At 41.0% G+C, this 19929-nt stretch overlaps 1 protein-coding gene across 1 annotated transcript in view; it reads left to right on the plus strand.

The window, feature by feature from the left end:
* Window positions 1–7084: 7084 nt before the first annotated feature.
* MCM6 (minichromosome maintenance complex component 6) overlaps window positions 7085–19929 on the plus strand; it is a 47642-nt gene continuing 34797 nt past the window's right edge. The window contains exons 1-4 of the mRNA XM_007452022.1: window positions 7085–7244; window positions 17237–17383; window positions 18702–18812; window positions 19711–19929. The exon at window positions 19711–19929 is cut by the window's right edge and continues 55 nt beyond it. Of these exons, the coding sequence (XP_007452084.1) occupies window positions 7138–7244; window positions 17237–17383; window positions 18702–18812; window positions 19711–19929 (584 nt within the window). The 5' untranslated portion in view covers window positions 7085–7137. The remainder of the gene's footprint in view (window positions 7245–17236; window positions 17384–18701; window positions 18813–19710) is intronic.

Below are 19929 nucleotides of genomic sequence, written 5' to 3' on the forward strand. Positions count from 1 at the left end.
AATGCCCTATGCATTGGTAAGAGAATAAATTGGTACAACCTTATTGAAAACCAATTTGGCAGTTTAGACAAATCGAAAATATTCATTCCCTTTCATCTAGGACCAGCCCTTCCAGAAATTTATCCTCCAGAAATACACACATACAAAGAGGTTTATTGCACTGTTGTTTCTAATGGGGGGCAAGGGGAAGAAGGGAGGGGGAAAAACCCTAACCTAACCTACATACCCATATGTAGGGGATTGGTTAGGGGAAAGCAATTTAACCACTGACTCTCCTCTCCCATTGATCAAAGATTCTCTGTGACCTTGACTCCCTCTCTCCTCCAGGGTGCTTCTAAGAGGCATGAGCCAGTTCCTCTGTGGTGACAACAGGGAAACCTGAGAGGCACAAAGGGCAGGAGATACCATCAAGTGGCTCAGAGCCCTCATGGAACTGGAACAAGAGACAGGTGAGGACCTGAAGGGGTACATAAGAGCATCTGATATAGTGGCTGTATGTTTTTTTACAGGAATGCTTGTGTTTTAGAGATTCATACTGGACTATTTACAAAAGAAATTATACAATGTCAGAAATTTCCCAAATAATTTAGCGTCAGGAGAAGATGGTGGGGGTTATAGATCCAATAAGATTGAACTAGGTGATGGATACATAGGGGTGCATAATTCTATTCTACTTTTTAATATATTTGAAATTTTCTATAATAAAAATTTTTAAGAAAATGTGTCCTTTGGTTTCTTAGAGATGTTAAGTCTTCCCAAGTTCCCAGTTTTAATCAGTTAATAAAAATGTTTGATATCAAGCCAAAAGATAACAGCCTGAAAAGAAAACCAACTAATCACGCAGAAAACTACGTGTGCCAACTGGGAGATGGAATGTTTCCAGAGTTCAGAGAAAGGAGAGAGAACTGTAGGCTGGGAGGTCAGAAAGTCTCACGGTGGAGGTGGGACAGTAAGAAGACAGGTCTAATCATAATGGACACATATCCCATGTTGCCAAGGGGTCTCTGGGTCCCTGCAAATGGGAATGCCAGCCACACCAGCCCTACTTGGGTCCTCATAGCACAGTCCTTAGGGAAATGCATTCCTGGAACACTGGCATTTGCTCTTGGATCTCCTCAATAACTCTGAAGTTAAGACATGCCTTGGGCCAAAGTTTCTCCCAGGCACATGTCATATCATTCTTGATCTTTCCTCCCAAGTGGCAGTGATGTTTATGAAGCCCTTCATAACATCCATCTTCCACCCATCTCCAGCCGGTAGTCCTAATACGGTGAGTTGCAGAACACACTCACTTAGGCAGATGGCGATGTGCAGTTCTGCCGTGTGGTGGGCTAACCAACCTTTAGTGGTACAGAGTACACAGTACAGCAGGCTACAGTGGTTCTCTTTGGCTGAGCACTCATAAGAGCACTCAAAGGAAGGTTACATACACCACACACACACACACACACACACACACACACACACGTTATACTGTAGTGTGTGTATGTCATCAAGTATATATATATATATATGTATATATATATATATATATTTATTTATTTATTTATTTATATTTTTTTTTGGTCTGGCCACACCACGTGGCATGCGGGATCTTAGTTCCCCAACTAGGGATCGAACTCATGCCCCCTGCAGTGCAAGCACGGAATCTTAACCACTGGACCACCAGGGAATTCCCCTACAAATATATTTTTATGGAAAATATTTGAGATAAATAGCGTTATAATGAATCAGTACTGAGGAGGGCTAAATAGAATATGAGTATGATATCTAATATGTGCCAGGCATATTTGCACATATTATGAAGCACTTTATACATATTATCTCTTTTAATCTTTACAATGACAGCCCTATTAGCAGGTTCTATTATTACCCCTCAGATAAAAACTCATTATACATATTATCTTATTTACTCTTTATAACAATAGTGCTGTTAACGGTTTCTATTATTGTCCCACAGATAGAAAACCTATTGCACAGAGAGGTTAAGTAACTTACCCAAGATCACTTAAGTAGTGGAGCCAGGACTCATATCCAGAGCCCATGTGCTTAACTGTTGAAGCTATGCCAATTACTCGGCATACAAAACGTCCTTCCAGGTACAACTGGATTCTGGTGCAAGGTTCTGAATGAGTACTCCTTTATTGTACATACTTTTGTAGAGCAAAAGACTTCCCCATATTTGCCTTTTGGGGAGGACAAGTAGGATTAGCTAAGGCCAATTTTCTTGGAGAAGGGCTATATGCAGGGAAACTGCTAGCCCATCTAGTAGCTCTGTGCAATCTGGAACAAAGCTCTCTACCAGGGCAATTGGCTGGGCTGGTAGAGTTTGACTGGGTTTCAGTAGCCTTGCTACCATAGGTGGTAACCCTGGCCGTATGAGTGGAAGAGGGTGTAACAGGGGGCCTCTGTGGAGTGAGATAACCCCTTCCATCGCAAATGGTGGGGGCCATGTAGTCTCCCCTCTTCTCCTCAGTTGCCAGAGGGAGAGAGAAACTGCTGACTGGCTCTCTCTCCCTGCACCTGTGCTCCAACAGCCAACTGTTTCAAAAGCACCAAAGCCTATGTCAAGGGCCTCTCAACCCAGACAGAGCAGAGCACGTCCCTTACAATCCACTCTGGCTTTGTAGCCCAACTTAGTAAGGAGGGGTCGCCACTCACTCTGCTTCCTCTGCTCTCTTCACTGCCCTGCAATCTAACTTCCACCCCTCCACGTCACTGAAACCCCTTCTGCCATGTTTAGTCTCTGTCCTCCTTGACCACTCTGCAGCCTTTACCACTGACAATGACTAGTTCCAGAGTCTTCTCTTTTGGCTTTGCAGATTCTCCTCCTATTTCTTTGGCTGTTCTTTCCCAGTCTCTCCCATGGCATTTTCCTCTTCAACCTCCTTTTTTCTTTTTGGCCACGCCCTGCGGCATGTGGGATCCTAGTTCCCTGACCATGGATTAAACCCAGGCCACCTGCATTGGAAGTGTGAAGTCTTAACCACTGGACCACCAGGGAAGTCCTAGGATGCCCCTCAGCCTCCTTTTAAATGCTGGTATTCTCCAGGGTCTCATGCTTGGACCTAACTTCTCTTTCTTCAGATGCTCTCTGGGTGATCACATATATTCCTAAGGCTGCCCTACCATCTCTTCTGAGGATTCCTCACTCTGTTTCTGCTGTCCAAATCTTTCCTAAACTTGAAAAGAAAAAAAAGTTAATTTCAACAAACCTTTGCTTATACAATTTTTTAAAATAAACTTCTTTCATTTTATAATGTTCTTTAGATAAATGTTGGCCAAAACCTCAGAGCTCAAGATTTAGGTCATTTAATGTCCAGAAATATCCACCTCATAACACTTAGCGAAGCCTGTCCTCATTGTAAATGAATCGGCTAAATCATACTTACTGTTCTGTTAGAAAAAATCCAACTTCGTTTTTCAATTCAAACAAAAATGTTAATATTGTTTCAAGAAATAGTCTTAAAAACGACTGGGAGAGAAAATCTGGAAGACATTTTGTAAAACTAATGATTAAAAGCAGTCAAATTGATATTAAAATAATACCAATATAATTAAATTACCCATTTTCATAATAGCTATAAAAACAAGAATAAATTTATATGCTGTTCCTCTTTTCTTGAAGTATAATAATGTAATATAAGTATGGTCAAAATGATGTTATAATAAATTGAGAAATATAATGAAAGTTTTAAACATTTTTGCAGTAACTGTGTGTGTGTAATTATGGCACTCACCTTTGGAAAAAATTAAATAAGTATTATATAAAAACAGGTAAAAACTGCCATCATTACCACTGCCCTCACCACTACTTTTGCTACACATTATGACCAAACTTCTCATATGTAATTAACTAAAGTGGAAGGCAAATGACTAAAAAGGTATTTAATCATGTACTGCTAAAAATGAATTGATCAGCAGCTAACATCTAATTCTCTTGTTTTGTTAATAAGAGGTAATATATATTACATATTTTATAAGATGAGGATTGACTTTATTTGGAAGAAAATATTTCATAATATGATTTGATAAATATATTATTGAATATTGTACACCACCTAAACCATGTAAAAATTTAATCTGCTGGTTTTACTCAAAATATATTGAAGTGTTGGTAATCAAGGAAAATATTACAATTAGCTTTAAAAGAATCAGCATCATCAACCTGTACTGCTACAGCCCGGCCAAAGATATGTCTCAGGAAAAAGAGCCCTTATCTTTTAGAGATGCCTTCTGACATATCTACAGATGAAATGATATGATATCTAGGATGTGCTTCAGAATCATAAGGGAGTGATGAGAACTGTACTTTACCTCTATGGTCTTCCTCCCAAACTCCCTAACTACAGTCTAAACATGAGAAAAAATATCAGACAAATCCCAACTGAGGAATATTTTGCAAAATACCTGAGCTGTATACCTGAAAACTGTCAATGTCATCAAAAACCAAGAAAATTCTGAGAAACTGAAGACCAGAGGAGACTAAAGAGATAGGACAACTCAATGTAATGCGGTGTCCTGGGTGGGATCCTGGAAGAGAAAAGGGACATTAGGGGAAAACTACTGAAATCGAAATAAAGTATGGAGTTTAGTTAATAATACTGAAGTTCCTTCTTTAATTGTGACAAACGTACTGTGGTAACGTAAGATGTTAACAATAGGGAAAAATGGGCATAGAGTATATGACAACTCTATCCTACCTTTTGCAAGACTATTTTAAAAGACGATTCTAAAATAAAAAGTTTAAGATAATCACTATGGAGAGGGAAAAGCAGATGGGGTGTGTGGTTGGGACAGGATTGGCCACGTGTTAGTGCTTATCGGGGTTACATAATGAAAGTTCATTATACTATTCTGTCTACATTTACGTGTGTTTGAAATTCTCTATTATAAGGTTAAAAAATACATACATTGCATTGGGGGTTCCTCAAAGCCATCCTCAGGTTCAATGATTTGCTAGGAGGACTCCAGGACTCAGCATATAATCATACTCATGGCTATGATTTATTACAGTGAAAGGATAGAAAGTAAAATCAGCAAAGGCAAAAGGCACAGGAGGCAAAATCCAGAGGAGACCAAGCACAAGCTTCCTAGAGTCCTTCCCCTCTGGAGTCATACAGAATGCACTTAATTCCTTCCCAGCATCAAACTGTAATAACACACACGTGTCTACCAGGGAAGCTCATTTGAGAAGCCCGTGCTGTTACTGGGGGCTGGTCACATAAGCACCGTCTACCGAGCACATGTCAAGATTCCAGACTGTCAGAAGATATTCCGTATCAACCACGTTGTTTGTAAAAAACATTTCAGGCACAGTGAGCCATCCTTACCATTTAGGGAAAGTGTAATATCAGTGTAGGGAACTGTTTACCAGTCAAATTCCCAATTGCCAGCCAAAGGCCAACCTTGCAAGCAGGCCTTTCTAAGGATAGCAGTCTCAGGCTTACACACACACAGAGGCATACTACTCTCTGGGATACAGCTCAGATATGTTTCATAACTCACATCCTCCTCTTCTATGGAAGGTAGCTCCACTACCCTCACTAGGAGACCTCATCTCCTATTCTGGTCCAGAGGTGCATGTCTGAAGGGGGAAGGAAGGGCCTGTGAGGTGTAGAGAGCTGAGAAGAGCAAGTTTCAAGTTTCTCAGTGGGCACAGCCGTAAATTAGCCTGGAACTCTGCACTCCTGTTCTTTGCTTTTTTCCTTCTGTACACGGTGCTTTAGTTCTAGGAAATCTACCTTGAGGAAAGAAGAGAAAGAGAAGGGGGAAAAAGAAAAATGGGAAAGAAAAGAAGGAAGCCTTTTGAGAGAATGAGACAGAATCTGGTCAGCAAACTGCTCCTAGATAGCTCCTGGATCCATTCTTGTGCCAGTGCAGAAGGGCTGTGAATATCATGAAACAGGTGAGTTTGAGGTTCCTAAAGTATATACAAGTGGTGATGTCCTGTAGGCAGGCAGATCTGGAAGTGGTGAAGGGCTGAGGGGTACAGGCCTGCAAGGGTTCCCATCCCCTTCAAATGAAGCAATACACACACTAATACACTACAGCACACAAGTAATGAGTTTTTGGTTAAACCTTGTAAATATCTTGTGAATAGTGTCTTTCTCTACGTGTGTGTGTGTTAAAAGAATTACTGTAGCTTCTGTCATCCTGTTCGGCATTAAAAAAGAATTTTTTTTTAATGTGCTTGGAAGCCTCAAAAACTGGAATTGATCCAGGCTTCTTGTAATTTCTTGGAGCCCCAGGAAACAGAACTGGTTGGTGATAGATTCAGAAGTCATCAGCACCAAGGCCTTGGTGAATTGAAAACAAGTGAGTGAACGGGATCGCCTAAGAGAGCTCCTTTATGGGAAAAGAGGGCCCTGGGACGAGAACATTTAAGGCACTCCCTAAAGAGGCGCCTACAAAGGAGGCTAACCAGGAATGGCCAAAGAGATAAGAGAAAAATCAAGTGAAACGAAGTCGGGAAAATATGGCCAAAGTGAGGGGAAGTCAAGAGGACACAAACCAAGAGTGCGTTTGAGAGGGGAAGTAATCAACAGCGTCAAATATTCGCTGATTTTTCCCGGTCAGCACCAACCAGAATAATTCTGCCAACTCCCCTCTCTCCCCTCCCCCTGGGGGAGTTACTACGTCACTTTTGACTCTTACAGGGTTTCAGCCGGTGGTTTACAGTTTATGTCCTCCAATTAGATGGCTCAAGCAGGAGGTCGGAATCTTACTCATTTTCCTCTTCCATAAGGCATTACGCCTCTTGCTCAATTAATATAAGTGAAACGATTTGAGGAACATTTGAAAAACCACCCCCGGGAAAAGATCTTACGTTTTAACTCGCTCCAGCAGCCAAATTCCCCCGGACACGAACAACTGCGCAGGCGCAGAGGCCGATCACCCGGCTTTCTCGGGTCTTTGCGTTTGGCGCGAAATCTCAGCTCCGTGGGAAGGGCTGAGGGAGAGGCCGCGCTCATTGGACAGGTTTGGCGCGAAATCCCCGAGCTCCTGAGCCACGATTGGCTCCGGCGTTCCGGCGAAGGGGCGGGGCAGAGAAGGTGCGCGCCGAGCGGCAGCGTCCGGGGAGAAGCAACTGTGCGGTCCAGCGTGGCGCCGGCGGCTCCTCAGCCTTAGGCAGCGATGGACCTCGCGGCGGCAGCGGAGCCTGGCGCCGGCAGCCAGCACCTGGAAGTCCGCGACGAGGTGGCCGAGAAGTGCCAGAAACTGTTCGTGGACTTCTTGGAGGAGTGAGTCGGAGGGCGCACCTTACCCGCGGAACTTCCCCTCCCGCCCCTCGCGGCTTCCGGAGCCCGGGGGCGCCGTGGGCCTCGCGCGTGTTCGGGAACTGAGGGGTCGCGCGCCTCGGAGAGCGGGCCGCGGGGAGGAGGCTGGGCCGGCTGGGTTGGTTTCCGGGGGTGAAATCCATCTGGAGCCCTTCCGCAAACTCCTGCCGTGCGCAGTGCCCTGGGCCGAGCGCCTTAGGCCCATCGTTCAGTCCTCACAGCCTGTAAGGCTGGTGGTCGCGTAGCCCCCGGTTCCTTGTTCGGACCCTGAGGCTGGGTGGGGATGAGTAACTCGTCCAGTTAGGCCGCGCGTCCTCAGGGTCGTGGGGGAGGCCGAACTGGCGTATGAATCCTGGCGGGGGCCTGACTGGGGTCCACCGAGGGCCTGGCAGCCCTGGAGCCCGTGGAGTTGAAAGGGCTGGAGTGAGCCCCGTGGTTGACAGATGCTCGGGGGAGGGCCCGACATGCTTATGGCGCTGAACGCCCTCCCTCCGTCTCTTCCTTTCCTTCCAACCCTCCAAACCCCACTTTTCTTTTTTTCTGTTGCCTTTTTTAGGCTCCAGTCATCTCAAACCCCTCTTCCCTGGCTTTCAGCCACTGCCACCAGTTACTTTTCTTAGATCGTGCAGATATAGCTCTGCTTTCCCTGAGTGTGGACTCTACCGCCTCCAGGAAGAAGTGGAAGCACTGTGGAATGTCTTAGGAAATTCTTTTTTTTTTTAAGAGCTCAGTTTTTTAATTTGATCATTTCTTGCATTTGAAGTTCTCCTCGATGACATCTTGGCCTGAGACTCTTTGCCATAGTCCTAAAAAAAAAAATCATATGCGGTTTTACTAATATTTAGAAACTCCACTAAGTTGTTGGCACTAGTTATAGTGAAGCTTTAAAAAAATTAGCACATGTCTTACAAAAATGCTTCCCATCCTTAAAATTTCTTTTAGCTATTCTCAAGGGCCTTAATGACTTCCATGTCTATAAGGCTCATAACATGTCAGGAAATTCTTTTTTTTTATTGTGGTAAAAGCTTTACCATTTTAACCTTTTTTTTTTTCTTGGCCGTGCCCTGTGGCACATGGGATCTTAGTTCCCCAACGAGGGATCAAACCCATGCCCCCTGTTTTGGGAAGAGAGTCTCAACCACAGGACCACCAGGGAAGTCCCCATTTTAACCTTTTTTAAACACAGAGTTCACTGGCGTTAAGCACATTTACCTTGTTATACAGCCATCACCAACATCCGTCTCCAGACCACTTTTCTTCTTCCCACACTGAAACTCTGCACCCACTAAACAATGATTCACCATTCCTCCCCGCCCCTCCTGCCCCTGACAACCATCATTCTATCTTCTATGAACTTGACTACTCTAGGTACCTCAGACTTGGAGTCATACAATATTTGTCCTTTTGTGACCAGCTTATTTCACTTAGCATAGTGTGTCTTTGAGGTTTTCCATGCTGTAGCATGCGCCAGAATTTCCTTTTGAAGGGTGAATAGTATATCATTGTATGTTTATACCACATTTCGTTTGTCTCTTCATCCATCCGTGGATATGTAGGTTGTTTCCACACTTTTACCACTGTGGATAATTCTGCTGTCTTGTGAAATTCTGATAGAGTTAAAACCATAGTTTAATTTATATTTCCCTACTTTTGGCAATGTTACTCTCTGCCTGACAGCTCTTCATCCTTCAAAGCCTAGCTAAAGATTCATACCTCATTTGTTAAACCCTAGAAACCTTTCAGGCAGCACCAGTCCTTTCTTCCCTTATGTTCCCAAGCTGCCATTTTCTGTCATCTCTGGTAATATATCTACCTGTCAGCCGTTTCATTTGAATGTAAATCCCATCCTTAATCCCCGCTAGCCACCACACCACATTACACAGGTCCTCAATTATGTTTGATTTTAACAAATAATGTAATTACCTTTGCTTCCTTGCAGTTGGCCATGCAGCTGACTCCTGGGCACAATGATGAACAAGACACATAATCCCTGTATTTCTTGGGAAAAAAATGTTAACGCCCTCTCAAAATACCAACTTTGATTGCCATTGCTTATGGAATAAGATCCAAATTCTTCACAGCTGCTTTTTCCAGTTTGATCTTCCACAGCCATTCTGTCATTATCCACACTCCTCCCATACCCTTTCTGACTTTGCTACATACTTGCAAACATCTGTAGCCAATCTATCCACCACTCGTTTATTTTCTTTCAAATTTTGAAAGTTTTTCAACGCAGAATTCCAGTGCTACCTTTTATATGCATGAAGGCTTTGTAGATGTTCCTGTTAGGCAAAATTAGTTTATATTCCCCTGTCACATTCTTTTACCTCCTCCTTTTTCTTTTTCCTTTTTATTTTATTGTGGAAAGAACACTTAACATGAAATCTACCTTCTTAACAAAATTTTAACTACTGTGTTATTGTTGTACAGTAGATCTGTTAGAGCTTATTCATCTTGCTTGACTGAAACTTTATGCCTGTAGTACCTTCACATTCTCCTCTTCCTCCAACCACCATACCACTCTTTGATTCTATGAATTTGACTTTTGGGGGGGTTTTTTGGCCTCTCCCAATGGCTTGTGAGATCTTAGTTCCCTGACCAGGGATCGAACCCCGGGCCCACGGCAGTGAAAGCGTGGAGTCCTAACCACTGGACCACCAGGGAATTCCTGAATTTGACTTTTAGATACCTCATATAAGTAGAATCATGCAATATTTGTCTTTCTGTAATTGGCTTATTTCACTTAGCACCATGTCCTCAAGATTCATCCATATTGAGACATTGCAGAATATCCTGTTTTAAGGTTGAGTAATATTCTATTGTATGTGTATACTACATTTTGTTCGTTCATTTGTCATGAACATTTAGATATCTTTTCCCTCTCTTTAGTAGAAATGTCTCCTATGAGAGTGTCAACCCCAGCAGAGGGATGATGCTGTCATTTCCAGCCTGTGGTACCTCTGGCATAGTGCTTTGCAGATAGATATTTAGGTATTTAACAGAACATGCTGTATTTGAAGGAGGAATTGATTTTTTCTCAAAACTAATCTGCATGGTTATGTTAGAAGAACAAAAATCAAATATGTTCGTATGATACGCTTTTGGAAAAAACACACCAGCTTTACTTTGTGTGTGTGTATGTTTCCTTTTTCCTGAAGGTCTTTTCACTGAAGCACCTCATTTCTGTGTATTTATTTGTATTCTCGTTCTTAAATCAACAGCTAATCTGTCAGTTTTCTCTTTAGAAATTAAACCTTTGGATTTTAACCTGAATTTCTTTCTTTTTTTTTATATATCATTAATAGAGTTGGGTTTTTTTGAGTTTTTTTATTACTTATCACTTTTTTTAATATATGGCAGGTTCTTATTAGTTATCTGTTTTATACATATTAGTGTATATATGTCAATCCTAATTTCCCAATTCATCTCACCATCACCACCACCAACAACAACCCCCCGCTTTCCCCCCTTGGTGTCCATACATTTGTTCTCTACATCTGTGTCTCTATTTCTGCCTTGCAAATGGTTCATCTGTACCATTTTTCTAGATTCCACATATATATGTTAATATACGATATTTGTTTTTCTCTTTCCAACTTAACTTCACTCTGTATGACAGTCTCTAGGTCCATCCACGTCTCTACAAATGACCCAGTTTCATTCCTTTTAATGGCTGAGTAATAGTCCATTGTATATATATATACCACATCTTCTTTATCCATTTGTCTGTCGATGGGCATTTAGGTTGCTTCCATGACCTGGCTGTTGCAAATAGTGCTGCAGTGAACATTGCGACACGTGTCTTTTTGAATTATGGTTTTCTCTGGGTATATGCCCAGTGGTGGGATTGTTGGGTCATATGGTAATTCAATTTTAGTTTTTTAAGGAAGCTCCATACTGCTCTCCATAGTGGGTGTATCAGTTTACATTCCCACCAACAGTGCAAGAGGGTTCCCTTATCTCCACACCCTCTCTAGTATTTGTTATTTGTAGATTTTCTGATGATGCCCATTCTGACCAGTGTGTGAAACCTCATTGTACTTTTGATTTGTATTTCTCTAATAATTAGTGATGTTGAGCAGCTTTTCATGTGCCTCTTGGCCATCTGTATGTCTTCTTTGGAGAAATGTGTATTTAGGTCTTCTGCCAATTTTTTGATTGGCTTGTTTGTTTTTTTAATATTGAGCTGCATGGGCTGTTTATATATTTTGGAGAGTAATCCTTTGTCCGTTGATTCATTTGCAAATATTTTCTCCCATTCTGAGGGTTGTCTTTTCATCTTGTTTATACTTTCCTTTGCTGTGCAGAAGTTTTTAAGTTTACTTAGGTCCCATTTGTTTATTTTTGTTTTTATTTTCATTACTTCAGGAGGTGGGTCAAAAAGGATCTTGCTGTGATGTATGTCATAGAGTGTTCTGCCTATGTTTTCCTCTAAGAGTTTTATAGTGTCTGGCCTTACATTTAAGTATTTAATCCATTTTGAGTTTGAGTTTGAGTTGAGTGCTAATTTCATTCTTTTACATGTAGCTATCCAGTTTTCCCAGCACCATTTATTGAAGAGATTGTCTTTTCTCCATTGTATATCCTTGCCTCCTTTGTCATAGATTAGTTGACCATAGGTGCGTGGGTTTATCTCTGGGCTTTCTGTCCTGTTCCGTTGATCTATATTTCTGTTTTTATGCCAGTACCATGTTGCCTTCATTACTGTAGCTTTGTAGTATAGTCTGAAGTCAGGGAGTATGGTTCCTCCAGCTCTGTTTTTTCCCCTCAAGATTGCTTTGGCTATTCGGGGTCTTTTGTGTCTCCATACAAATTTTAAGGTTTTTTTGTTCTAGTTCTGGAAAAAATGTCATTGGTCATTTGATAGGGGTTGCATTGAATCTGTAGATTGCTTTGGGAGGTATAGTCATTTTCACAATATTGATTCTTCCAATACAAGAACATGATTTATCTCTATCTGCTTGTGTCATCTTTGATTTCTTTCATCAGTGTCTTATAGTTTTCTGAGTACAGGTTTTCTGCCTCCTTAGGTAGGTTTATTCCTAGGTATTCTTTTTGTTGCAGTGGCGAATGGGACTGTGTCCTTAATTTCTCTTTCTGATCCTTCATTGTTAGTGTATAGGAATGCAAGGGATTTCTATGCATTAATTTTGTATTCTGCAAGTTTACCAAATTCATTGATTAGCTCTAGTAGTTTTCTGCTGGCATCTTTAGGATTATCTTTGTACCGTATCATGTCATCTGCAGATGGTGACAGTTTTACTTCTTCTTTTACAATTTGGATTCCTTTTATTTTTTTTCTGTAATTGCCATGGCTAGGACTTGCAAAACTGTTGAATAAGAGTGGCAAGAGTGGACATCCTTGTCTTGCTCCTGATCTTACAGGGAATGGTTTCAGTTTTTCACCATTGAGAATGATGTTTGCTGTGGGTTTGTCATATATGGCCTTTATTATGTTGAGGTAGGATCCCTCTATGCCCACTTTCTGGAGAGTTTTTATCATAAACGGGTGTTGAAATTTGTCAAAAGCTTTTTATGCATCTTTTGAGAGTTGAATATTGTCAGAAGCTTTTTATGCATCTTTTGAGATTATCATATGGTTTTTATCCTTCAATTTGTTAATATGGTGTATCACATTGGTTGATTTGCATATGTTGAATCCTTGCATCCCTGGGATAAATCCCACTTCATCATGGTATATGATCCTTTTAATGTGTTGTTGGATTCTGTTTGCTAGTATTTTGTTGACGTTTTTTGCATCTATATTCATCAGTGATATTGGTCTGTAATTTTTTTTTTTTGGTAGTATCTTTGTCTGGTTTTGATATCAGGGTGATGTCCTCATAGAAGGAGTTTGGGAGTGTTCCTTCCTCTGTATTTTTTTGGAAGAGTTTGAGAAGGGATGGTGTTAGCCTTCTCTAAACCTTTGGTAGAATTCACCTGTGAAGCTGTCTGGTCCTGGACTTCTGTTTGTTGGAAGTTTTTTTTTTTTTTTTTCCCCCGGTACGCGGGCCTCTCACTGCTGCGGCCTCCCCCGCTGCGGAGCACAGGGTCCGGACGCGCAGGCTCAGCGGCCACGGCCCACAGGCCCAGCCGCTCCACAGCATGTGGGATCCCCCCAGACCGGGGCACAAACCCGTGTCCCCTGCACCGGCAGGCGGACTCTCAACCACTGTGCCACCAGGGAAGCCCCTGTTAGAAGATTTTTAATCACAGTTTCAATTTCATTACTTGTGATTGGTCTGTTCATATTTTCTGCCTCTTCCCAGTTTCGTCTTGGAAGGTTATACCTTTCTAAGAATTTGTCCATTTCTTCCAGGTTGTCCATTTTATTGGCATAGAGTTGATCTTTGCTATTGTTTTCCTTGTTTCTATTTCATTTATTTTTGCTCTGAGCTTTATGATTTCTTTCCTTCTACTAACTTTGGGTTTTGTTTGTTGTTGTTTCTCTAGTTCCTTTAGGTGTAAGGTTAGATTGTTTATTTGAGATTTTTCTTGTTTCTTGAGGTAGGATTGTATTGTTATAAACTTCCCTCTTAGAACAGCTTTTGCTGCATCCCATAGGTTTTGGATTGTCGTGTTTTCATTGTTATTTGTCTCTATGTATTTTTTGATGTCCTCTTTGATTTCTTCAGTGATCTCTTGGTTATTTAGTAACGTATTGTTTAGCCTCCATGTGTTTGTGTTTTTTACGGTTTTTTCCCTGTAATTGATTTCTAATCTCATAGCATTGTGGTTGGAAAAGATGCTTGATATGATTTCAGTTTTCTTAAATTTACCAGGGTTTGATTTGTAACCCAAGATGTGATCTATCCTGGAGAATGTTCTGTGTGCACTTGAGAAGAAAGTGTAATCTGCTGTTTTTGGATGGAATGTCCTATAAATATCAATTAAATCTGAGAAGAAAGTGTAATCTGTTTTCGGATGGAATGTCCTATAAATATCAATTAAATCTATCTGGTCTATTGTGTCATTTAAAGCTTGTGTTTCCTTATTAATTTTCTGTCTGGATGATTTGTCTATTGGTGTAAGTGAGGCGTTATAAAGTCCCCCACTATTACTGTGTTACTGTTGATATCCTCTTTTATAGCTGTTAGCATTTGTCTTGTGTATTGAGGTGTTCCTATTTTGGGTGCCTATAAGTTTATAATTGTTATATCTTCTTCTTGGATTGATCCCTTGATCATTATGTAGTGTCCTTGTCTCTTGTAATATTCTTTTTTTGTTTGTTTGTTTGTTTGTTTTGCGGTACTCGGGCCTCTCACTGTTGTGGCCTCTCCCGTTGCGGAGCACAGGCTCTGGATGTGCAGGCTCAGTGGCCATGGCTCACGGGCCTAGCCGCTCCGCGGCATGTGGGATCTTCCCAGATTGGGGCACGAACCCGTGTCCCCTGCATCAGCAGGCGGACTCTCTACCACTGCGCCACCAGGGAAGCCCTCTTCTTTATTTTAAAGTCCATTTTACCTGGTATAAGTATTGCTACTCCAGCTTTCTTTTGATGTCCATTTGCATGGAATAACTTTTTCCATCCCCTCACTTTTAGTCTGTATGTATCCCTAGGTCTTAACTGGGTCTCTTAGAGACAGCATATATACGGGTCTTGTTTTTGTATCCATTCAGCAAGCCTGTGTCTTTTGGTTGGAGCATTTAATTCAACCACATTCAAGGTAATTATATGTATTTTCCTATTACCATTTTCTTAATTGTTTTGGGTTTGTTTTTGTAGGTTCTTTTCTTCTCTTGGGTTTCCCACTTAGAGAAGTTCCTTTAGCATTTGTTGTAGAGCTGGTTTGGTGGTGCGGAATTCTCTTAGCTTTTGTGTGTCTATAAAGCTTTTGACTTCTCCATCGAATCTGAATGAGATCCTTGCTGGGTAGAGTAATCTTGGTTGTAGGTTCTTCCCTTTCATCACTGTAAATATATCGTGCCACTCCCTTCTGGCTTGTGGAGTTTCTGCTGAAAAATCAGCTGTTAACTTTATGGGAGTTCCCTTGTATGTTATTTGTCGTTTTTCCCTTGTTGCCTTTAATAATTTTTCTTTGTCTTTAATTTTTGTCAGTTTGATTACTGTGTGTCTTGGCGTGTTTCTCTTTGGGTTTATCCTGCCTGGGACTCTCTGTGCTTCCTGGGCTTGGGTGACTATTTCCTTTCCCATGTTAGGGAAGTTTTCAACTATAATCTCTTCAGATATTTTCTCAGGTCCATTCTCTCTCTCTTCTCCTTCTGGGACCCCTGTAATGCACATGTTGGTGCATTTAATGTTGTCCCAGAGGTCTCTTAGGCTGTCTTCATTTCTTTTCATTCTTTTTTCTTTATTCTGTTCCGCAGCAGTGAATTCCACCATTCTGTCTTCCAGGTCACTTACCCATTCTTCTGTCTCAGTTATTCTACTGCTTGCTTCTAGTGTATTTTTCATTTCAGTTATTGTATTATTCATCCCTGTTTGTTTTTTACTTCTTCTAGGTCTTTGTTAAACATTTCTTGCATTTTCTCGATCTTTGCCTCCATTCTTTTTCCGAGGTCCTGGATCATCTTCACTATCATTATTCTGAATTCTTTTTCTGCAAGGTTACCTATCTCCCCTTCATTTAATTGTTTTTCTCGGGTCTTATCTTGTTCCTTCACCTGGTATAGTCCTCTGCCTTTTTATTTTGTGTGTCTCTCTGTGAATGTGGTTTTCCTTCCGCAGGCTGCAGGATTGTAGCTCTTCTTGCTTCTGCTGTCTGCCCTCTGGTGGATGAGGCTATCTAAGAGGCTTGTGCAAGCTTCCTGATGGGGTGGGTAGAGCTGGGTGTTGCTCTGGTGGGCAGAGCTCAGTAAAACTTTAATCCACTTGTCTGCTGATGGGTGAGGCTGAGTTTCCTCCCTGTTGGTTGTTTGGTCTGAGGCGACCCAGCACTGGAGCCTACAGGCTCTTTGGTGGGCGACACCAGGAGGGCTCACACCTAGGAATACTTCCCAGAACTTCTGTTGCCAGTGTCCTTGTCCTCGCAATGAACCATAGCCACCCCCTGCCTCTGCCAGAGACCCTCCAACACTAGCAGGTAGGTCTGGTTCAGTCTCCTGTGGGGTCACTGCTCCTTCCCCTGGGTCCCAATGTGCACACTACTTTGTGTGTGCCCTCCAAGAGTGGAGTCTCTGTTTCCCCCAGTCCTGTCAAAGTCCTGCAGTCAAATCCCGCTAGCCTTTAAAGTCTGATTCTCTGGGAAGTCCTCCTCCTGTTGCTGGACCCCCAGGTTGGGAAGCCTGACGGGGGGCTCAGAACCTTCACTCCAGTGGGTGAATTTCCGTGGTAAAATTGTTCTCCAGTTTGTGAGTCACCCACCCAGTGGTTACGGGATTTGATTTTATTGTGATTGCGCGCCTCCTACCGCCTCATTACAGCTTCTCCTTTGTCTTTGGATATGGGGTATCTTTTTTGGTGAGTTCCAGTGTCTTCCTGTTGTTGATTGTCCAGCAGCTAGTTGTGATTCTGGTGTTCTCACAAGTGGGAGTGAGCACACGTCCTTCTACTCCGCCATTTTGAACCAATCTCCTAACCTGGATATCTTGATTTAATATTTTCTAATCAACAAATACTAACTATTCTTTTATTGTTGGTATGTACAGTTAAGATTGGAAAGTGTTAAATCAAGAAATTCAGATTTAAATCTGAAGACGTAGTTTTCCTATGTTCCCAGCTTTGTACAAAACATTTTAAAGGCATTTTCTCATTTAATCTTCACAGTGTTCTTAGATAAGATGATGTTCTAATCTTTATTATTTTTTTTTTCAAACAGAAGAGGGACAGGTTTAGATTAGGTAAGTAACTTGCCCCAAGTTATACAACTACTAAAATGGGTCTGTCTGACCCTAAAGCTGATGGTCTTTAACCAATATGCTGAATTATCAGGCATTCACATTCTTCTTTTTGCTGCCTAATTCTTAGGTTTAATCTGACTTGCATGTATCTACAGGTTCCAGAACAGCGATGGAGAAATTAAGTACTTGCAGTTAGCTGAGGAGTTAATTCGTCCCGAGAGAAACACATTGGTTGTGAGTTTTTTGGACCTGGAGCAATTTAACCAGCAACTTTCCACCACCATTCAAGAGGAGTTCTATAGGTTTGGTGTATTAATCTTTACTTTAAATAGACATGGAGCCTGGGAAGCCAGCTCTTCTTAGAACGGAAGTGTTCATTTGTGAGGCAAAAGGGCAGCTGTCACAGAGGCCCTTTGATACAGCCAGTGGTCATTTTAGTGCTGCTCTTAACTAATATAAGCCTTTGTGGAGTTGACTTTTTCACATGCGAATGTTGAAAACCTTTGTTTTCTATGTAGTTTTTCCAGGTGTTAAGAGGATTGCTTTGTTTCAGGCTTCAGTGCTATTGCTACGTCATTTATTTAATCTACTCTCCCTCCCCATATCATATAAAATCCCTTGAAACATTTTAAAAGCTGAATGGTATTTTTTTGGCAGAAATTAGACCTTAGGCTTTTGTTTTGCTTTCAGTTGCTATATAAAGCCAGAAATATCTTTCTACACAAAACTTAGTTTAAATAAAATCAGGTTAAAATAAACACTGTGGCCTGTTATGAAAGAGAAATGAAGACCCAGGAGTAAGGAGTCACAGTCCTGTTCTTTTACCTGGTATACTGGGAGATGGAGGATTTGTCTCGGTGTTTCTAGTCATATATGGCTATCAAGAACGGTTAGAGGGATAAGCAGCAGAGTTTATTGTGATAGTATGTAGCAGGAAAAGTTGTACTGACAAGTGAGAGGGAGGTAGAAAATCAGGGCTGTTGGTGGAAACACCTGTGCCTGTACCTCATGCATAGACCGTGCCGCAGTTCTGCCTCCTGAAAGTGGCTGATTTTTCAGAGGACTTCCAGATCCTACCACTTAAACCAAGCTGCCTCAGCTATTTAAAACTTAAGAGAACATGTACACTTCCATCTAACCAGTCAAGTGAAACACTTCTGCCAACTTGCTCTCAAATCAGTATACAAACTCCTTCCCTGCCCTTATCCACTTCCTATCAATCAAGAATAAAACCTGGAAGAAAATAGTAGGCCTTGACAAGTGGGAGGCTGCCTTGCTAGGTAGTATATTGCCCAGGTGGTTCAGGTAGAGTCATCTTGGACAGAGGAGTGACCTGCTGTGTGCATGCTAAATGATTATTTAAAAATAATAGGTTTTCAGGAACAGCATTTTATCTTTGGTGTTTCTATTGTCTTAGATATATTTATGGTGGAATAGGAGAGGATTGAAGATGCTCTAAACCTGGGTCAGATGATAGAAGTGTCCTGCAGAGTTAAATTCTAAAGCTTGGTTGTAACCAGATGAAATTCCTTAGTTTCAACTGTTGGAAAGCATAAGGGGAAGGAGCCCTTGGTAAGCCTCTTGAAGTTGTAAGTTGATTTACTTTTTGTTTGTTTTCAGAGTTTACCCTTACCTATGTCGGGCCTTGAAAACCTTTGTCAAAGACCGTAAAGAGATCCCTCTTGCCAAGGATTTTTATGTTGCATTCCAAGATCTTCCTACCAGACACAAGTAAGAAACCCTTCTTTGAAAAAAAAAAAATTCCCCAAATAGTATAGGCATCACTTAATTGTCAGAAAGCTCAGAAGGTTGTAGTCTTAGGTCTATAAAGAGTTATATCCAGGTCTATAAAGAGTTACATCCAGTTATCCAGAAGATTTAGTTTTGGAAAATATGTATTTCCAGGAAAATGGGATGGGAAGTATGTTAAGTGAAGCAATTTCTGGGGATTATAGTATTTTAGGACACCTTTTAAGGGATGTTGAGGTGAAAAATTAGTTCGGTGAGAAAATATGAAAACTGAGAACAGTCACAAAAATTAATGAATTGTCAAGAGCTTAAATAGCATAGCTTTTAAACTGTTTTCCTCTTTAGCAGTTATTTAAAGAATAAATTTGTTGGAGGAAATTGAAGTGATATTTTGAAAACTTAAACTACTAAAATTACTTATAAAATTACCAAGTTATTTAATATAAAATGGGTTTGTGAAATAGTGTTTTCTAAACCTTCAAGTTCAGAAAAAAAAATTTTCCTATGATAATTTTTCCCAAGGATAACTTTACTGTGAAAATGCTTATTTAGAAACGTAGGTAAGAAAAAAATATATTTGCATATAAAACAAAAATGGGATCATTCTGTTTTATAATTGTAATTGCATTTCTTTCATGTCCTTTACTTAGTTTTTCTTATTTATTCATTTATGTATTTTGTTGTGGATGCATGTACATTATACTTCAGGAATGGGCATGTTGACTAAATTATTCTTGTAGGAGAGTCCAAAGAATACCTTGTCTCTTATTTTGTTGTTGTTATTTTAAGCATAAATTATCATTGAATATCCTCCCATTAAAAGTGAAAATTTTTAGTTTGAAAATGAATATTTACTAATGCAATATCTGTCTTTAAACAGAATTCGAGAACTCAACTCATCCAGAATTGGTTTGCTCACTCGCATCAGTGGGCAGGTGGTACGGACTCACCCAGTTCATCCAGAGCTTGTGAGCGGAACTTTCCTGTGCTTGGACTGTCAGACAGTGATCAAGGATGTAGAACAGCAATTCAGATACACACAGCCAAACATCTGCCGAAATCCAGTTTGTGCCAACAGAAGGAGATTCCTGCTTGATAC

The sequence above is a fragment of the Lipotes vexillifer genome, unplaced genomic scaffold (assembly GCF_000442215.2).
Source record: "Lipotes vexillifer unplaced genomic scaffold, Lipotes_vexillifer_v1.1 scaffold105, whole genome shotgun sequence".
Taxonomy (NCBI): Eukaryota; Metazoa; Chordata; class Mammalia; order Artiodactyla; family Lipotidae; genus Lipotes; species Lipotes vexillifer.